Source organism: Ovis aries, chromosome 9, assembly GCF_016772045.2.
Source record: "Ovis aries strain OAR_USU_Benz2616 breed Rambouillet chromosome 9, ARS-UI_Ramb_v3.0, whole genome shotgun sequence".
NCBI classification, from domain to species: Eukaryota; Metazoa; Chordata; class Mammalia; order Artiodactyla; family Bovidae; genus Ovis; species Ovis aries.
In genome coordinates, this window is record NC_056062.1 from 32428856 (window position 1) to 32448734 (window position 19879).

At 44.2% G+C, this 19879-nt stretch overlaps 2 protein-coding genes across 2 annotated transcripts in view; both read right to left on the reverse strand.

The window, feature by feature from the left end:
• Positions 1-11381: 11381 nt before the first annotated feature.
• Positions 11382-12288, reverse strand: LOC101111106 (histone H3.3C). The gene has a single exon (XM_027972934.3). It carries the CDS (start codon positions 12135-12137, stop codon positions 11727-11729), a length of 411 nt encoding a protein of 136 aa, XP_027828735.1. The 5' UTR covers positions 12138-12288; the 3' UTR covers positions 11382-11726.
• Positions 11382-19879, reverse strand: part of PRKDC (protein kinase, DNA-activated, catalytic subunit) — a 133830-nt gene continuing 125332 nt past the window's right edge. Inside the window, exons 84-86 of the mRNA XM_042254176.2 lie at positions 19347-19535; positions 18680-18819; positions 11382-16977 (exon numbers count right to left, since the gene is read on the reverse strand). Coding sequence (XP_042110110.1) covers positions 16773-16977; positions 18680-18819; positions 19347-19535 — 534 coding nt within the window. The 3' untranslated portion in view covers positions 11382-16772. The remainder of the gene's footprint in view (positions 16978-18679; positions 18820-19346; positions 19536-19879) is intronic.

Sequence of the window (19879 nt, forward strand, 5' to 3'; positions counted from 1 at the left end):
GGAAAGGATTCCGACTTGTACCCTCACAACTGTGGAAAATTCTCAAAGAGATGGGAATACAGACCACCTGACCTGCCTCTTGAGAAACCTATATGCAGGTCAGGAAGCAACAGTTAGAACTGGATATGGAACAACAGACTGGTATCAAATAGGAAAAGGAGTGCGTCAAGGCTGTATATTCTCACCCTGCTTTTTTAACTTATATGCAGAGTACATCATGAGAAACCCTGGGCTGGAAGAAGCACAAGCTGGATTCAAGATTGCCAGGAGAAATATCAAGAACCTCAGCTATGCAGATGACACCACCCTTAAGGCACAAAGTGAAGAGGAACTAAAAAGCCTCTTGATGAAGGTGAAAGAGGAGAGTTAAAAAGTTAGCTTAAAGCTCAACATTCAGAAAACAAAGATCATGGCACCTGGTCCCATCACTTCCTGGGAAATAGATGGGGAAACAGTGGAAACAGTGTCAGACTTTATTTTGGGGGGCTCCAAAGTCACTGCAGATGGTGACTGCAGCCATGAAGTTAAAAGACGCTTACTCCTTGGAAGGAAAGTTATAACCAACCTAGATAGCATATTCAAAAGCAGAGACATTACTTTTGCCAACAAAGGTCCGTCTAGTCAAGGCTATGGTTTTTCCTGTGGTCATGTATGGATGTGAGAGTTGGACTGTGAAGAAAGCTGAGCACCAAAGAATTGATGCTTTTGAACTGTGGTGTTGGAGAAGACTCTTGAGAGTCCCTTGGACTGCAAGGAGATCCAACCAGTCCATTCTGAAGGAGATAGGTCCTGGGTGTTCTTTGGAAGGAATGATGCTAAAGCTGAAACTCCAGTACTCTGGCCACCTCATGTGAAGAGTTGACTCATTGGAAAAGACCCTGATGCTGGGAGGGATTGGGGGCAGGAGGAGAAGGGAACGACAGAGGATGAGATGGCTGGATGGCATCACGGACTCGATGGACGTGAGTTTGAGTGAACTCCAGGAGTTGGTGATGGACAGGGAGGCCTGGTGTGCTGTGATTCATGGGGTTGCAAAGAGTCAGACATGACTGAGTGACTGAAATGAACTGAACTAAACTTGGCGGAAATGGAGTTTGGTTTTCTGCTCTAAAAGCACTTTCTCATGCCTCTGTAAGAATACCAATATTTTGCACTTAATCCATTTCCCGTCTTTCCTGCCTAGTCCCTATTCTTTCAGCATATTGCATTTGAGTTTCACTCACTAAAGCACAAATGCTTTGTATAAAGATGTCCACACTGCGATTTTTGAAAAAGAAAGAAAGAAAGAAATGTCTAGGTAGACATTTCTACTGGGACTTCCCTGGTGGCTCAGCGGAAAGAATTTGCCTGCAACTCAGGAGAGCCAAGAGACACAGTTTTGATCCCTGGGTTGGGAAGATCACCTGGTGTAGGAAATATTAACCTGCTCCAGAATTCTTGCCTGGAAAATTCCATGAACAGAGCAGCCTGATAGGTTACAGTCCATGAGGTTGCAAAGAGCATGCACACACACACACACACACACACATACACACAGATATTGCTAATACTATTATTGTCAACACTTAGCATAAGATAAACTGGACTCTAAATGTAGCTAGTTTAGGATTTAGAATATTGGGACTCTGACTGGGACACCACACAAATGGTTGCCTCAGTTAGGCCTAAGGAGACAGCTCAACAATCTCACTGTGTCTTTCTTGGCTCTCAAAAGTTGCAAACAGACCGCTTCCTAATGCTTTAACTAAAGTCCCATTGCACTAACTTCTGGTCATTGTCACTTGAATGTCTGAGAGACTCTTTAACCTAAATTCTTCTCTTCCCAAAATAGCTTCCTTTTCAGAAATCTCCATCTCAGTGGCGGCACTGACATCCAGCCAGTAGCTCATACTGAAACTGTCACCCATACCAGCCTCTGACAGCTAAAGGATCATTGCCTCGATTTACCTCTATGTTTGTTTTGGAAGAATCTGATATTTGACAGAGGCTTTGCAGCTGTGCTTTCAGAGGTATGTAGTGATCAACTGCTCCAAACTGGCTCTGACTTGACCACAGGAATGCATCTCTGCAGATGAGACTTGGAGGTGTCCAGAAGTTACATTGCTTCATTACTATGTTAAGATCTCCATCCAAGGACGGGGGTGGAGACTTGTACTCTGCTAGGCACAGTTCATGCTGTGTGCAAGCCCTGGCCACTCCAAACACCACCACTACCCCGCCCCACCTGGCTGCCCTCGCAAATCTCCATCCCCTTCCTGGTTGGTGGTTTAGTCGCTAAGTCGTGTCTGACTCTTGCAACCTCATGGACCTCAAGTAGCTTGCCAGGCTTCTCTGTCCATGGGATCCTCCAGGCAAGAATACTGGAGAGGGTTGCCGTTTCCTTCTACAGAGGATTGTCCCGACCCAGGAATCGAACCTGGGTCTCCTGCATTGCAGGCAGATTCTTTACCAACTGAACTATGAGGGAAGCCCTTCCTAGAACCCCACTAACAAGTCTGCCTCCTACCCCTTAAACTTCTCTTCAGTTCAGTTCAGTCACTCAGTTGTGTCTGACTCTGTGACCCCTTGGGTTGCAACACACCAGACCTCCCTGTCCACTACCAACCCCCTGAGTTTACTCAAACTCATGTCCATTGAGTCAGTGATGCCATCCAGCCATCTCATACTCTGTCATCCCCTTCTCTCACTTTCAATCTTTTCCAGTATCAGAGTCTTTTCGAATGAGTCAGTTCTTCACATCAGATGGCCAAAGTATTGGAGTTTCAGCTTCAGCATCAGTCCTTCCAATGAATATTCAGGACTGATTTCCTTCAGGATGGACTGATTGTATCTCCTTGCTCTCTAAGGGACTCTCAAGAGTCTTTTCCAACACCACAGTTCAAAAGCATCAATTCTTTGGCACTCAGCCTTCTTTACAGTCCAACTCTCACATTCATACATGACTACTGGAAAAACATTAGCTTTAACTATATGGTTAAAGTTATAACCATATAACTTATGCTGTCTAGGTTTGTCATAGCTTCTCAAGGAGCAAGCATCTTTTAATTTCATGGCTGCAGTCACTGTCTGCAGTGATTTTGGATCCTAATAAAATAAAATTCGTCTGTTTCGACTTTTTCCCCATCTACTTGCCGTGGAGCGATGGGACTGGATACCATGATGTTTATTTTTTGAATGCTGAGTTTCAAGCCAGCTTTTTGGTCTCCTCTTTTCACCTTCAAGAGGCTCTTTAGTTCCTCTTCACTTTCTGCCATTAGAGTGGTATCATCTGCATATTTGAGGTGTTGATATTTCTCCTGGCGATCTTGTTTCCAGCGTGTGATTCACCCAGTCTAGCATTTGCATGATGTACTCTGCATAGAAGTTAAATAAGCAGGGTGACAATATATAGCCTTATCAAAATCCTTTTCCAACTTTGAACCAGTCTGTTGTTCCATGTCCAGTTCTGTTGCTTCTTGACCTGCATACAGGTTTCTGAGGAGACAGGTCAGGTGGTCTGTTATTCCCATCTTTTTAAGAATTTTCCACGGTTTGTTGTGATCCACACAAAGACTTTAGCATAGTCAATGAAGCAGAAGTAGATGTTTTTCTGGAATTACCTTGCTTTATCTATGATCCAGCGGGTATTGGCAATTTGATCTCTGGTTCCTCTGCCTTTTCTAAATCCAGCTTGAATATCTGGAAGTTCTTGTTTCACATATTGTTGAAGCCTAGTTTGAAGGATTTTGAGCATAACTTTGCTAGCATGTGAAATGAGTGGAACTATATGGTAATTTGAACATTCTTTGGCATTGCCCTTCTTTGGGGTTGGAATGAAAACTCATCTTTTCCAGTCCTGAGGCCACTCCTGAGTTTTCCAAATTTGCTGGCATATTGAGTGCCACACTTTCACAGCAACATCTTTTAGGATTTGAAATACTTCAGCTGGAATTCCATCACTTCCACCAGTTTTGTTCATAATGCTTCCTAAGGCCCACTTGACTTTGCATTCTGGGATGTCTGGCTCTAGGTGAGTGACAACACCATTGTGGTTATCCTGGTCATTAAGACTTTTTTGGTATAGCTTTGTGTATTCTTGCCATCTCTTGTTAATCTCTTCTGCTTCTGTTACGTCCTTACAATTTCTATCTGTTACCATGCCCATTCTTGCATGAAATATTCCCTTGATATCTCTAATTTTCATGACAAGATCTCTAGTCTTTCCCATTCTATTGTTTTCCTGTTTTTCTTTGCATTGTTCGCTTAGGAAGGCTTTCTTATCTCTCCTTGCCATTTCCTGGATCTCTGCATTCAGTTGGATGTATCTTTCCCTTTCTCCCTTGCCTTTTGCTTCTCTTCTTTTCTCAGCTATTTGCAAAGCCTCCTCGGACAACCACTTGGCCTTCTTGCATTTCTTTTTCTTGGGAATGGTTTTGATCACCACCTCCTGAACAATGTTACAAACCTCTGTGCATAGTTCTATAGGCACTCTGTCTACCAGGTCTAATATCTTGAATCTATTCATCACCTCCACTGTATAATCATAAGAGGTTGATTTAGGTCATATCTGAATGGTCTAGTGATTTTTTCCTACTTTCTTCAATTTAAGCCTGAATGTTGCAATTTCCATGATACCTCAGTTGGTAAAGAATCCACCTGCAATGTAGGAGATCTGGGTTTAATCCATGGGTTGGGAAGATCCCCTGGAGAAGGGAAAGGCTACCAACTCCAGTATTCTGGCCTGGAGAATGCCATGGACTGTATAGTCCATGGGGTCACAAAGAGTTGGGCATGACTGAGTGACTTTCATTTGTTGCAATAAGGAGCTCATGATCTGAGCCACAGTCAACATCAGGTCTTGTTTTTGCTGACTGAATAGAGGTTCTCCATCTTCAACTAGAAAGAATATAATCAATCTGATTTCAGTATTGCCCATCTCATGATGTCCATGTGTAGAGTCATCACTTGTGTTGTTGGACAAGGGTATTTGCTATGACCAGGGTGTTCTCTTGACAAAACCCTGTTAGCCTTTACCCTCCTTCATTTTGGACTCGAAGGCCAAACTTGGCTGTGTATTCCAAGTATCTCTTGACTTCCTACTTTTGCATTCCAATCCTCTATGAAGAAAAGGACACCTTTTTTTGGTGTTAGTTCTAGGTGTTGTAGATCTCGGAGTGAACTGAGGATGAGCTTGGTTCATTTCCAAGGCAAACCATTCAACATCACAGTAATCCAAGTCTATACCCCATCCACTAATACCAAAGAAGCTGAAGTTGACCAATTCTATGAAGATCTGCAAGATCTTCTGGAACCAACCCGCTGGGGATCAGTAACAGAACCTGAGAACTATCATGAGCACGTTTGGCTCTCCTGTTGAAGCCCTATCTGTCCTGTGTTGAGTCTCTCCACCCATACTACTCCTCCATGGATGTATTTCAGGCCCCTGATTTATTTTACCCAGTCTACTCAGTGGCCTCATAAGCAGTATCCCCTGGTCCTGGTCCACTCTTGCCCTCATCCGTGCGCATATAAGCAAACACAATCCATTCTCCACACAGATACCCAGGGATATGTGCGCTCTTCACGGGAGCCTTACCTGCAGTTATTGGATGTGCATGGGGCTTCAGAGTCTTCACATTTGCTACTCCATTTCCTGAAAGGCTCTTGTCTCTGCCAAGCCAGTTTATATACAGTTCCTGAAAATTGTTGAAGCTGGGAGATCAGCACATGGAGGTTCACTATAATATTCCTTGATATATTTGAAAATAATAATTTTTTTATTTCAATTGAGGTTTAAAAAAACAAGACAAAGTGAACTTGAGCCTGTTCTCAGTTTCCTTGAACTCCTAGGAGGCTGAACCTCCCTGTTCTTCATTTTCACAAACCCTATGCTCCTTTGATGATGTTACAATACTCATAACCTAAATAATTATCATCTGGCTCCACCTATGTAAAGCAGTACCATTTCTGTCTTCTTGACCTTTATATCCATAGCACTTCACAGTTTCTTCCACATATAAAGCACTCAAATAAATACTAGATATGAACGAATAAATGAACTAATAATTAGTAAGTAAACTTGCCTAGGGGTACAGAGCTAGTAATGTTTAGAATTAGACTCGAGTGTGACACCTAGGTCTATGTTCTCTACATTATGCCATTCATAACGCAGTGTAATTATGAGGAATTTTCAATTGAACCAACAGACATTAACCCTGATACTCAAACTGCCCTGGACTCTAACCCTTTTCCTGAGTCTTAACTAACCCTGAACCTAAACATCGCTGATATTTACCCTCACTCTAATGCTGACTCTAACACATACCCTGAATCTCACCCTGACCCACACTTACCATAACCCTGAACTGATCACAATACTCACTCTTTACCCAGAGCTTGACACCGACCCTGAACCTGACACTGAAACTTAACCCGACCTTGACCTGTGATCCTGACCCTCCTAAGACAGTAACTGCAGCCATCAGTATGACTCTCTCCCTGACACCCAACACTGACCATGATGACCCAGACCCTCATGTGACCCTACCCTCACTCCAGCACTGACCCACACCTAAAGTGGACCCTCATATCACCCAGCCCTAATCCTGAACCTAACCCTTGGCCTTATTGTAATCCTAATGTTCAGGAGTACGTCAAGGCTGTATTTTGTCACCTGCTTATTTAACTTACATGCAGAGTACATCATTCGAAATGCCGGGCTGGATGAAGCCCAAACTGGAATCAAGATTGCCAGGAGAAATATTAACAACTTCAGATATGCAGATGACACACTTATGGCAGAAAGCGAAGAAGAACTAAAGAGCCTCTTGATGAAAGTGAAGAAGGCGGAAAAGTTAGCTTAAACTCAACATTCAGAAAAAGAAGATCATGGCATCTGGTCCCATCACTTCATGGCAAACAGATGGGGAAACAGTGGAAACAGTGAGAAACTTTTTTTTTTTTTTTTTTTTGGCTTCAAAATCACTGCAGATGGTAACTGCAGCCGTGAAATTAAAAGATGCTTGCTCCTTGGAAGGAAAGTTATGACCAACCTAGACAGCATATTAAAAAGCAGAGACATTACTTTGCCAACAAAGTTCTGTCTAGTCAAAGCTATAGTTTTTCCAGTGGCAATGTATGGATGTGACAGTTGGACTATAAAGAAAGCTGAGTGCCGAAAAATTGACGCTTTTGAACTGTGGTGTTGGAGAAGACTCTTGAGAGTCCCTTGGATTCCAAGGAGATCCAACCAGTCCATCCTGAAGGAGATCAGTCCTGAATATTCATTGGAAGGACTGATGCTGAAGCTGAAACTCCAATACTTTGGCCACCTGATGCAAAGAACTGACTCTTTGGAAAAGACCCTGATGCTGGGAAAGACTGAAGGCGGGAGGAAAAGGGGACGATAAAGGATGAGATGGTTGGATGGCATAACTGACTCAATGGACATGAGTTTGAGTAGGCTCTGGGAGTTGGTTATGGACAGGGAACCCTGGCATGCTGCAGTCCATGGGGTTGCAGAGTTGGACATGACTGAGCAACTGAACTGAACTGAACTGAATGTTCATACATACTAATTCTTACTCTCAGCTGTACCTTGAAGCTAACCTAAGCCTGTATGAGACTTGACCATGAGTCTGACCCTAAATGTTCCTGACCTTAACCCTATGCTGGCTTGAATAGTAATCCCCAAAACATGTATCTAATACCAGTACTTGTGAATGTAACCTTACTGGGAAATAGGGCCTTTGCAGAATTAAGGATCTCAAGATGAGATACGCTGAACACCGTTGCATTGTGGGTGAAGCATGTACTAGTTTGTTTAGTAATATACGTTGAAACATGGAAAAGGAGAAAGCACGGGTATGGAGGAAGTACACATGAAGACAGAGGCAGAGACTGAAGTGATGCCATCACAAGCCCAGGAATGGCAAGGGGACCAGAAACTGCAAGAGACCAAGGAGGCTCCTCCTCTGGAGCATTTGGAGAGGGTATGGCTGCGCCCACACCTAGGTTGCAGGCTTCTGACGTCCGCAACTGTGAGAGAATACACTTCTTTTGGTTTAAGCTAACTAGTTTGTGTCAATTTGTTACACAGACCTAAGAACTAATACACACCCTCATTCACCATAAGTGAATCTAACATTTACCATGGCTGAGCCTACTCCCTTGTTGTGGTTCAGTTGCTCAGTCATGTCCTACTCTTTGCCACCCCATGGATTGCAGCATGCCAGGCTTCCCTGGCCTCCACTATCTCTCAGAGTTTGCTCAAACTCATGTCCACTGAGTCAATGATGCCATCACCTATACCCACCCTAACATGAAACTGACCTCAATCCTCATACAGACCAGAACTTGACCTTTACCCTGACCCTATGACCTTCACACTCACTTTGGGCTAGATTTTGACCATCTTCCTAACCCTGATAATCACCCTGATACTGAACAGAACCTTCCTCATAACTTTGACATTGACCCTGATCTAGATCCTCATCCTAAACTTAACCTTGACACTGATTCTGCCATTTACTACTGCCATAACCTTGACCCTACTGCCATGACCTTGACCCTAACCATGAAGATCCTGATGACCATATACCTCACAATGAACATCTCGTCAGCTCTGACCCTTGTCCTCACCTCCTCGCCAAAATCCTGAACCTGTCCTGACCGCATGAGCTTGAATCTCATGTGCTGCTTGATTCTTCCGATTGTCCCTGACCTTTACCCGCATAATGACCCTGAAGCTGACCTTGGATCACACACTCCAAGTACCCTAAATCCAATTTTGACCTTGACCTTCAGTCTGACTCTAAACTGGACTCCGCGCCTAAGTCTTACTCTGGCCTTTGAATGGTGTTTGTTGAAACAGTGTGTTTAACAGTGTTAGGAGAGTGTTCATCAGTATTGAGATGTTAGGGACATTGTGTTTACATGAACATGGCATGGCTGCCCCTTTATTAAATGGTATATCATAATTCAGTGTATTTAAAACTGGTGGGTGCCTTACTATGGATAGAAGTATATGTGTGAAACATACTTTGTTTCCCCTCCAGCTTTATTGAGATATAGGTATACAAAAAAAACTGGGCATAATTAACGTATTCAATAGGGTGAGTTATTTACTTCTTTACTGAAGTGTATGAACCTCTGTGTTTAAGCAACCTGCTAAGTCACTTCAGTCATGTCCAACTCTGTGCGACCCTGTAGACGGCAGCCCACCAGGCTCCCCTGTCCCTGGGATTCTCCAGGCAAGAACGCTGGAGTGGGTTGCCATTTCCTTCTCCAACCTAGGTGTATACTATTTTTTGGAATTAAAAATTGTTTTTAGCTGTATGTTTGCACGTTCATCCTTTTACTGTATCTATATATGTACAATTTTTATAACTGAAATATGCTGAACTATGCTATAAGGTACATGTGTTACTGGTTATGCTTATATACCTATGAAACTGTATACAGCAGTGTATCTTGCATGTACTACATTGCTGAGTTATATGTTGAAACCTTTTCAAGAGGGCTATGGAGAGTGACGTCACAGCAAGATGGTGGACTAAGAGTTTTCTGTTGTTATCCTCCCAAAGAATAAATATTTGGACAATCACCCACTGATAAGGGTACCTCTTTTGGAGTCCTGATTCCAGCAGTGAAGTTCCATCACTTCTCTGGAGCAAAAAATCTGAGAACAGATGTATTGAAAGAGTAATAAGAACAGTTAATTACCGTTGGATTAACTTACTATCTCTAGTACTTAGTGAATCTTTGGGATTTTTTTTTTTTTTTGTATATATGATCATGTTTTCTGTTAGTTGTCTGATAGTTTCATTTCTTCTTTCCTAATTTGAGTCCTTTTTTCTTGTCTGACTGCTCTGACTAGAACATCCAGCAGTGTTGAAAGTGGGCATCCTTCTCTTGATCCTGACCTCAGAACATTTTCTCTTTCACCAATGAGTAGAATGTTACCTGTGGATTTTCATAATGTCCTTTGTCAGGTTAAGTTTCCTTCTAGTCTTGGTTTGCCATGTGATTTTTATCTTGAAACTGTATTGAATCTGTCAAATACTTTTTTGCATTGAGATGAACCTGTTTTTCCCTTTGTGTACTAATGTTATGCATCACAACAATGGGTGTTAGATGCCGAAGCAACCCTGTAGCGCTGGGATGGCACCATGTGCCTGTGAGTAATCCTTAGTGCTGCTGGACTCCATTTCTGAGTGTTTTATCGAGGATTTCTGCATCAGTGTCTGTAAGGGATATTGGTCTACTGTTTATAGAGTCTCTGGCTTTGTTGTTGTTGGTGGTTTTTTTTGTTTTTTTTTTTTTTGAGTCTCTGGCTTTGAAGGTAATGCAGGGTTCCTGGAATCAGTTAGGGAGCTTTTCCCTTTCTGATATTTTTTGGAAGCATTTGAGGATTGGTGTTAACTCCTTTTTCAGTGTTTGGTAGAATTCACCAGTACACTGTCTGCTTCTTTTGGCTGGGGGTGGGGGTGGTTTTTAATTACTAATTAAGTCTCATTGCAGATCTGTTCAGATTTTCTATTTCTTGAGTCAGTTTTGGCAATTTATATTTCTAGGAATTTTTATTTCTGTAAGGCTGATGTCTCCACTTTCTTTTTTTTTTAATAAACAAGTTTATTTGTAAATTTAGTCAACATATATAATTGACCTAAAAACTTCAATAGAAGGATAAATTTTAAACCACTTGGAAAGCCATCTCTATGAAGTGATTTTCCTAGAATCTATGCCACATGAACACCATTTTAACTGGCAGAGGTTCCATAAGCTGAAAGCTGTGTCCCTCCCCCACAGCAAGTTTACCCTAACAGTTATAATACAAACCCCACAAGGAAAAAAAGTTCGGTATTGTTCCTCCTTGGTAGAGAAAAGTTCAACCTAGTTATCAGACCAATCACAACACAAAGAAAAGCTGCGCTAACTACTATATTAGTAACAGATGCTGCTGCAGTGAATAACTTGTATTATAGTCTAGAACCCTTATAAATAAATCCCCCTCCCCGTTAGTGTTTGCATTATCAGCTAGAGGGTTAGTTTAACATGTGGTATAACGAGGAGTTATGCAAGGCATAACACACAAAGCATTTCACTACATACACAAGTGCAATCTGCTCAGGAGAAAACCTATCAGTCTCTCAATCACATACCTTAAACACTCCCCAGCACATGTCAATGTAAAACATTTAATTGAAAAATGTTGACACTACAATATATAAAATAGCTATTTTAAATGCACATAGTGTATTCTATAGCTGCCAGGTTTACATTTTTTAAGGAAATTGTAAGTTACACTGTGGTTAAGACTTGTATCTTTGCTCCTGAAAACGCCCACATTCTAACAGTGATTTATGGTCAGACTTAACAGTCCCAATTGTTAAACACTTGGATCAAGTCATAACCAGTTTTATTGCAAAAGGACCCTGTACACATTTATCAATTCTAGTACCTTAATAGCTACTCAACAAATCATTAACATAGAAACGTGCATCATGAGAAGCAAGAAATATCACCTATCCCTTCTGCATATTAGCAACTTGTCACCCCTTAGCAACAGCGCTCACATCACTCAGGTTTGTGAACAGTCACTTTTCGCCTTCATCCTGAGAGAAAGATGGAATGACTTAAGTACAAATGCAACATATTATAAACAATTTCTCACCAAAAAAAGTCACAAATTAAACCAAAGTATTTTACAGAAATGTACTACAAAACACCATAAAAACCGCCTTCACTTAAGCTCTCTCTCCCCGTATCCGGCGAGCCAACTGGATGTCTCTGGGCATGACGGTTACTCTCTTAGCGTGGATGGCACACAGATTAGTATCTTCAAACAAGCCCACCAGGTACGCTTCGCTAGCCTCCTGCAGCGCACCGATGGCGGCACTCTGGAACCGCAAGTCAGTTTTGAAATCCTGGGCGATCTCCCTCACCAGCCTCTGGAAAGGCAGTTTCCGGATCAGAAGCTCGGTGGATTTCTGGTGACGACGGATTTCTCGAAGCGCAACAGTCCCGGGCCTGTAGCGATGAGGTTTCTTCATCCCGCCGGTAGAGGGGGCGCTTTTCCTGGCTGCTTTTGTGACCAGCTGCTTGCGGGGCGCTTTCCCACCCGTTGACTTCCGAGCAGTCTGCTTGGTTCGAGCCATTTTCTTTTACCCAACGCCGAAGTTTTAGGCCGCTTCTCCGACCGCCGCGCCGCTGCTGCTGCCCAAAGAGCAGCAATAGCTCAGCTACGGGAAAAACTTCCAACGAACGGAAGAACTCCTTCCAACGAACAACCAAACCGCTCTGCGCTCCACTTTCGTTTCTGATATTAGATATTTGCGGGTTTGTCTTTTTTTTCTGAATCAGTCTAGGTTTATCAATGAGCTGTTCAAAGAATCAGTGTTTTGCTTGCTGCCTTTTTTTGTGCTTTTTTTTTTACTGGCACCAAGTTTAGTTTGTTCTTTTTCTTAGCCTCCTAAACATGTAGCATTAGGTTACTTATTTGCAATCTTTCTTTTCTAATATAGGCGCTAAAATGTGATGAAATAAAAATTTCTACCTGAAGGCAGGACAAGAACTAAACAAAAATTTCTTTGTTCAGGCCTCCTCCCTCCCTGCTGTCCCTTTAGTGTATAGAGGGATGTAGGGTGTGTCTGGGAGAAGGCAATGGCACCCCACTCCAGGACTCTTGCCTGGAAAATCCCATGAAGGGAGGAGCCTGGAAGGCTGCAGTCCATAGGGTCGCTAAGAGTCAAGACACGACTGAGTGACTTTACTTTCGCTTTTCACTTTCACGCATTGGAGAAGGCAATGGCAACCCACTCCAGTGTTCTTGCCTAGAGAATCCCAGGGACAGGGGAGCCTGGTGGGCTGTGGTCTATGGGGTGGCACAGTCGGACACAACTGAAGCAACTTAGCAGCAGCAGCAGCAGGGTGTGTCTGATCACACGTTAACTACAGCTCCTTCAAGGTGGAGTGCCTGCTCAGCCATCAAGATCAGTGTTTCTTTTCCTTCTGATGCTAACAGTGTAACTTAAAAACAACAATGTTCTTTCCCAGCTCTGTAAAGGGTCAGGGTGACATGCTCTCCTTTGTACATGCTTACCTGGGCTACATATCCTTCGTGAACTTTATAGAAAATATCGGTATGTCATTTTCATATACTACAAAACACTGCTGAAGGAAGTTAAATAAAAGGAAAGACACCGTGTTCGTGGATTGGAAGATTTACTGTTGTTAAATATCAAACCACTTGGTTAAGAATTCACCTTGCAGGGGTCAGCCCCGGACCCCACCCACTTCTGCTCGCGCCCCTAACAGCATGGCACGGGCTGCTGCTCCTTGCTCCAAACAAGATGCAGAATGAGCTGTGGGAGGCGTCACACATCCCAGGGAAGCCCAGTCCAGCCTAATGACCTTGAGCAATGCTGTCACTGGCTGGCAGACATGAGAGACATAAGTGACAACAGGAACGGCTCATGCACAGAGTTTCAATGAATGCCTCTGAGGGAAGCTGGCACTGAATTCCATTTTAAATGGACGAGGCTGTCACATTATTGAAGTGATTCTCTGAACTCTCCAGGCCCAGAGTGCTGTGCTGACAGAGAGCTTCTACAATCCAGAGAAGAAAACCTGCAGGAGACTCACAAATGTTTTACTTTCTTAATGAGGCCATGTGGCTATCATGTTGATGTTTGGCAGAAACAAACACCATTCTGTAAAGCAATTATCCTTCACTTAAAAAATGAAAATGGTTTTAAAATGGTGAAAATGGAAAAAAATAAAGAAGAAAATGCAGCATTCTTGTATTTCTGCACATCTAACACTGTTAATTAGCTCGGTTTCTTAGAAAAGAATCTGCCTGCCAATGCAGGGGACACAAGAGAGGCAGGTTTGATCCCTGGGTGGGGAAGATCTCCTGGAGAAGGAAATGGCAACCCACTCCAGTATTCTTGCCTGGAAAATCCCATGGACAGAGGAGCCTGAAGAGCTACAGTCCATGGGGTCACAAAAGGATTGGACACTATTTAGCAATTAAAATTACAACAGCCAGTGTTAATTACAGACACACTTACAGCAGGCTGGGTGATAGCACACTGGAGCTGAGGCAGCTTGGAGGGTCTCCCCCAGCCCAGGCTCGGGCAGAGTAAGACCGAGGTGGAAACTGCTTCTGATCAGCCGGCCAGAACAGGACGATCATGAGGTCAGAACCCTCAGGGTCCGCAGCACTGTGACTGCATTACTGTTGCTGTCACACAGCCACAGGCTGTAACCTAGCGCTGGCCAACTGTTTTGAAAATAAATTCTACAGTCATAGATTCAGTCTGTAGAACAATTTTGGGGGTACTACTTCACAAAAGCCACACCTACTTTACAATCAAAAGTGCCCTGTTTATATAGCAATTTCCCCCAACAGCTGGAGATAACTATCTTTTCTTTAATTCCAGGATAGCAGGGTTCTTTCCTAAACTGTATTCTAGTACTAGATTTCTTTATTTATTTGGCTACACCATGCAGCCTGTGGGAATCTTAGTTCCCTGAACCAGGGCTTGAACCTGTGCCCCCTGCACTGGGCACACAGAGTCTTGGCTCCTGGACCACCAGGGAAGTCCCTCCAGTGGTAGAGAGTCTGCTGGGAGGCAGTGGCAGTGATCTTGGGCAAAGACTATAAAGACAGGAACCAGGGAGAGGTGCAGGACGAGAGGGGACATGGCGGGAGACACTTAGGATGTGACCACCACACACTGGCATCCAGGAGCTTGCGGGAGTCACGCTGGATGCACACAAGCCTGGACTGGCGGCACCCTAACCGTGGGTGCCAGCCATCCACTGAAGCACAGACTCTGATAAACAGAAGCCCTCACTCGCAGCACTTGCTGACTTTCTGAGTGAGCTTAACAATTCGCTGGCAAAATTCCTAATGTTCTGAATGTTGCTCGTGTGGATGGGAACAAGAGGGCTCTGGCACACCACTGATCTGAACTCCGTTTCAAGAGGCCCAGGTGGACAACACCAGTCTGTTTTCAAATTCATGATGCCAAACAAAGTTTAAAGGGCAACTCACCTACATTTTATTACAACCAAAGAGTGACCGATTCTGAATTATATAGGGTAGAGCTCAAAAGCCTCACAACTGAACATGGTGTGTGTTTTTCTATAACTAATGTTTTGCAAGGAGAAAATTTGGAGATAAACATCTGTAAAGAAGTTCTCATAGCATTGAGGGAACAGTACTTCTGACTCCCTTGTGTTTATTTATCAATTTTCTGAAAGCCACTGGGTAACAGACGGTGTCACAGCTCCAGACAACAATAAAGAGATCCTTTTCGTTCATCTACACTGTCAGTGCATGATTACCCCTGCCAGCAGCAATAGGAACAACCCTTAATCTCTCCAAGGAGGGACCTGCGGTTTTACAGTATTGTGATTCAAAGTGTTGAGACAACAATTAGAAATCTGCAAGCTTGTCCATACATATACAAACATGCTTATTTCTTTAGCTAGAAGTGGAGAATATGGCCCACACTTAAATATTATTTCACAATAATTAAAGTGAAAATAAAACCGAAGGACAAATGGTCTTCCAAACTCTTCCCCCTAAAAAAGAATCAGCCTTGCAATGCAGGGGGTGTGGATCTGATCCCTGGTCGGGGCACTAAGATTCACCATTTCCCCAAATCATTGAAGAGTCTGTGATTAGAAATGTTTGGAAAGCTGTAACACAAAGCTCAAGTCAGCCTGAAACAGGCTCCAGCTAGGGAGGCGTGGGGACCGAGGCTGGTGAGTGGACAGGAAGCTGTTCCCATCCTGCATTTCATAACCTGACCCGGCTGCCCCAGAATCATGCTTTATCTCCAAGGAGGACTCATTTCAAGCAAGGGTTTTCTTCATGTTCCTAGAACGGGAATGTCAAGTGCCAGGCCTACGCAGACTTCCCGAGTTTGGGATGCAAAGCTCCTGTATCCACCTTCCAGCTGTGACCAGAGCAGCAAAGGTAGCAAAGCTAAGACCAGAGCTTTCTCACCCCTCAACACTTTACCTTCTAGAGGACAACTCTATCCTAAAATGTCAAAGCTAGAGGGGAAAAATGTGAAAGAGAAAACCTACAAAAATATCCTACAATGTCAAACACAATCATGTCAAATCACAATCAAGGAGAAAATTTGGGGATAAACATCTATAAAGTTCTCACAGCACTTAGGGAACATCATTTCTGACTCCCTTGTGTTTATTTATCAATTTTCTAAAGCCACCGGGTAACAGATGGTGCCACAATTCCAGACATCAATAAAGAGATTCTTTCCATTCACACATTACACAACCATGTGTAAATATAATAAGCCACAATCTCACCCTGACCTGTTCATATTCTTGTGCTGCTGATACAACCTAACATCCCATCAGTTACTCTCACAAAGTCTGCGGGACAAAGTCTTCTGGGTGTAATTTCCAAGGCACGTGGGATGCTAACACACACCACTAACATTGACAGCTGTTCACCCGGCCATAGCGCCTGTTTGCTGTGCCATGACTCGGTGCTTGCATGAGATTGGATACACCTGCCCTTCTGTGTCCACTGTGATCCTGAGCTCATCCTTGACCACGGCCTAGTCCCTGACCCGGGTCGGCATTCACTTCATCATGAGCTGGATTAAACTGTGATACGAGAGGAAGTCACACACAGACACCTGCTCTCTGGGGCTTTGGGAAGATGAAGTCACTGGTGGCTTGGATCAGAGTTCAGGACGGTCTCTAAACACACACACAGGGGCCCTGTCTGCTGTCTCTGGGGGATCTCACATCCAGGGCTCCCACCCTTCCCAAGTTCTGCCGAGGATGTTGGGGTCAGTTGCCTGGTCAACCAGGCACCTCACTTGGGCCTCTTCTGAAAGTCCACTTTTAGGCTCCTGGGCACGAACGCTGTGCTCTCGGCTTCCTTGTGCCACAGCGACATAGTCTCTGAAGGCAGGCTCCTTCTCATGGCCCAGGAGAAGCTCATCACTGGAAAAAAGATCAAGCAACACAAAGACACAAACTGCAGGTTATTTCTCCAGTCCAAACCAGACACTCCATCTGGTCACACAACATACTCTCTGCTGCTCATTGTCCTCAACGTCAAGATTCCATCCGCAGGAAAACAGAACACTGCTGGGAACATCTGTCTGCAAGTGTGTGGGTGTGTGTGTGTGATCCTCACCAACAGCTTGTTATATTCCAGTTTCTGATTATAATAGCAATCCTAGTGGGTGTGGAGTCTCACTTGCATTTATCTGATGACTAATGATTTTAAGCATCTTTCCACTTGTTTATAGGCCATTTGTCTATATTCTTTTATAGAAATGTCTGTTCAAGTCCTTTGGTCATTCTTCTCATTGTGTGGTCTTTTTATTATTCAGCTCTAAGAAGTTTTTCATGGATTCTATATACAAGTTCGTTATTAGCTATATGACTTTCAAATGTCTTACCGCATTCTGTGGACTGTATTTTTACTTTCCTGATGGTATCCTTTGAGGCACAAAAGTTTTTAATTTTGATGAATTTATGCTTTTCTTTCTCCTTCTCTTGTTTGTGCTTTTGGTTTTAGACTTAAGAATGTCAAATGTCATTGCCAAATCCAAGGTCCAAAAGATTTACCCCTATGTTTGCTTCTAAGGATTTTATAGTTTTAGCTCTCACAGGTAGGTCTTTGATCTGCTTTGAATTAACTCTGTATATCGTTTGGGGTGCAAGTTCCACCTTCATTCCTTTTAGTGATCTTTGCTGGAAAGATCACTGAATGGTCTTGGCATCTTTGTCAAAAAACAACTGACCATGGTCACCATTTACCATTAACGGGAAAGTCCAACTTTCTTCCTTCTTGTGAATCATTTCTGAAAATCTGTATCTGTTGCAGACCTCAACCAGAAAAACCTGAAAGCTAGGTTGAAGGCACCTGATCTGCATGCCCATTAATGAGCTGCCACTACGCTCTGTGCACCCAAGGGCTCTGCCACCAGGGCCGCATTTGTCCTGAGAAAAGACAGGAGCAAAGGTAAACACATCTCCTCATGCAGGCAGAGATGTTCATGCAACAGTCCAGGACTGTGGTGAGGGGGCCCAGGCTGACTGGTGTGTGCGCGTGTGGTGTGAGTGTGGGTTTCAGAGTTAGGACCTCACTGGGCTGACGGGGGGTGGTGTGTGTGTGTATGTAGGGGTGTGTGGTATGTGTTGTGTGTGTTTATGTGTCAAGACCTTGCTGGGCCGACTGGTGTGTGCCTGTGTATGTGTGGTGTGAGTGTGGGTTTCAGAGTTAGAACCTCACTGGGCTGACGGGGGTGTGTGTGTGTGGGGGGTGTGGGGGTGTGGTATGTGTTGTGTGTGTTTATGAGTCAGAACCTTGCTGGGCTGACTGGTGTGTGCCTGTGTATGTGTGGTGTGAGTGTAGGTTTCAGAGTTAGGACTTTGCCGGGCTGACCGGGGTGTGGGGCGTGTGTGTGTGTGTTTTAGTCAGGACCCGGCCAGGCAGTGAGAGGTGGCCTCTGCATGCTGCACCCCGCCATTGTCAGTGGGGGTGACAGGCTGATGGCACAGGTTGAGTACACACACACACACACACACACACACACACACACACACACACACACACACACAAATATGTTTAGAGATTCTCTCGGGAACAGCAGCATGTTGGTGTGTGTGTGTTTTTCCACAAATAAATGCTTACCAGGTAATAACTGCTGGATTGGCACCTGCTAGCTTTCTCTTAGCATAATGAATCTTCTGCCGTGGATACCAATTTTGTTCAGTTACATTTATTTCTTGAATCCACGATCCTCCTTTTCTCAGCATTGTCTGTTCAAAATTCTGAGGGAAAGGAACATGATTTTCTCTGCTTACTGGTACATACAGTCACATTCAAACAGAACCAACAGGTAGTGATCTCAAAATAAACCAAGTCTCCAGCCGGGAAGGGCTCTGCAGCTCTTTGCGCACCCTCTCTCTGCAGCACATGAGACGGTGATGCTGACCACGAGGGTCTACACTTGGGCTTACCGCGGCCCTCCCTGAGGGGTCACTGCTGCGCTTCCTCCTGGGGGCTGAGCGGAGAAGGACGCTGACCTTGTGTGGAACAGACTCAAAACTAAAACTTGTCTAAAAGAAACCAAACCCCATCACCAAAGGATTACAAATACTCTCAAGTCTAACAGTGTCCTCCAAATAAAAGGCAGGTCTCTTGTCTAATTTTCAAGCTAAATGATCCCAAATGTTAACTTTGAGAGCTGTACAGAACCAAGTAAGTACTTTGGTAAACACATCCCCACCAGGAGACAGGAAGGTGGTCAGTCATGAGCACGCTGGAACAAAGCTCCAAAGAGGGGAGAACCACCGACCTTCCAGTCAAAGGACGGCTCCTTCACGAACACGTCCATGGTGGTGGTGAGCAGGTCGGTGCGCGAGCGGAAGGCCCTCAGTGCGCACACCATGACGCTGCTCATGAGCCCCGTCTCCTTCAGTGGTGACATCAGGTTGATGAACTGGCGAGTCAGCCGGAAAGGCATCAGCTCAGGGACCCGCAGAACCTAAAGAGCAAACGAGATGCATGGCAGATGAGTGAGGCCTCCTGCAGCTGTCGCTCATGCATGCAGAGCACATCTGCTCCCCTCTTCTTGGAACTGGCCACATGGGTGTGAGGTCACTGCGTCCCAGAGCAACCACACGGTCTGTGCGTGTAGCCACACAGCCCAGAGACGGAGAGCTGGAGTCTGACATCAGGAAAGGTGTGCATCTCATCCACGCAAGACATTCTGATGAGCCTCCTACCCTTTTACAGGAGCAAGTGATGTAATTAGTCTATCAGCACACTGTCCACAACCACCTGAACGAGGCTGATACAAAGCTGAGACTCTCCCATTTTACAAGAATG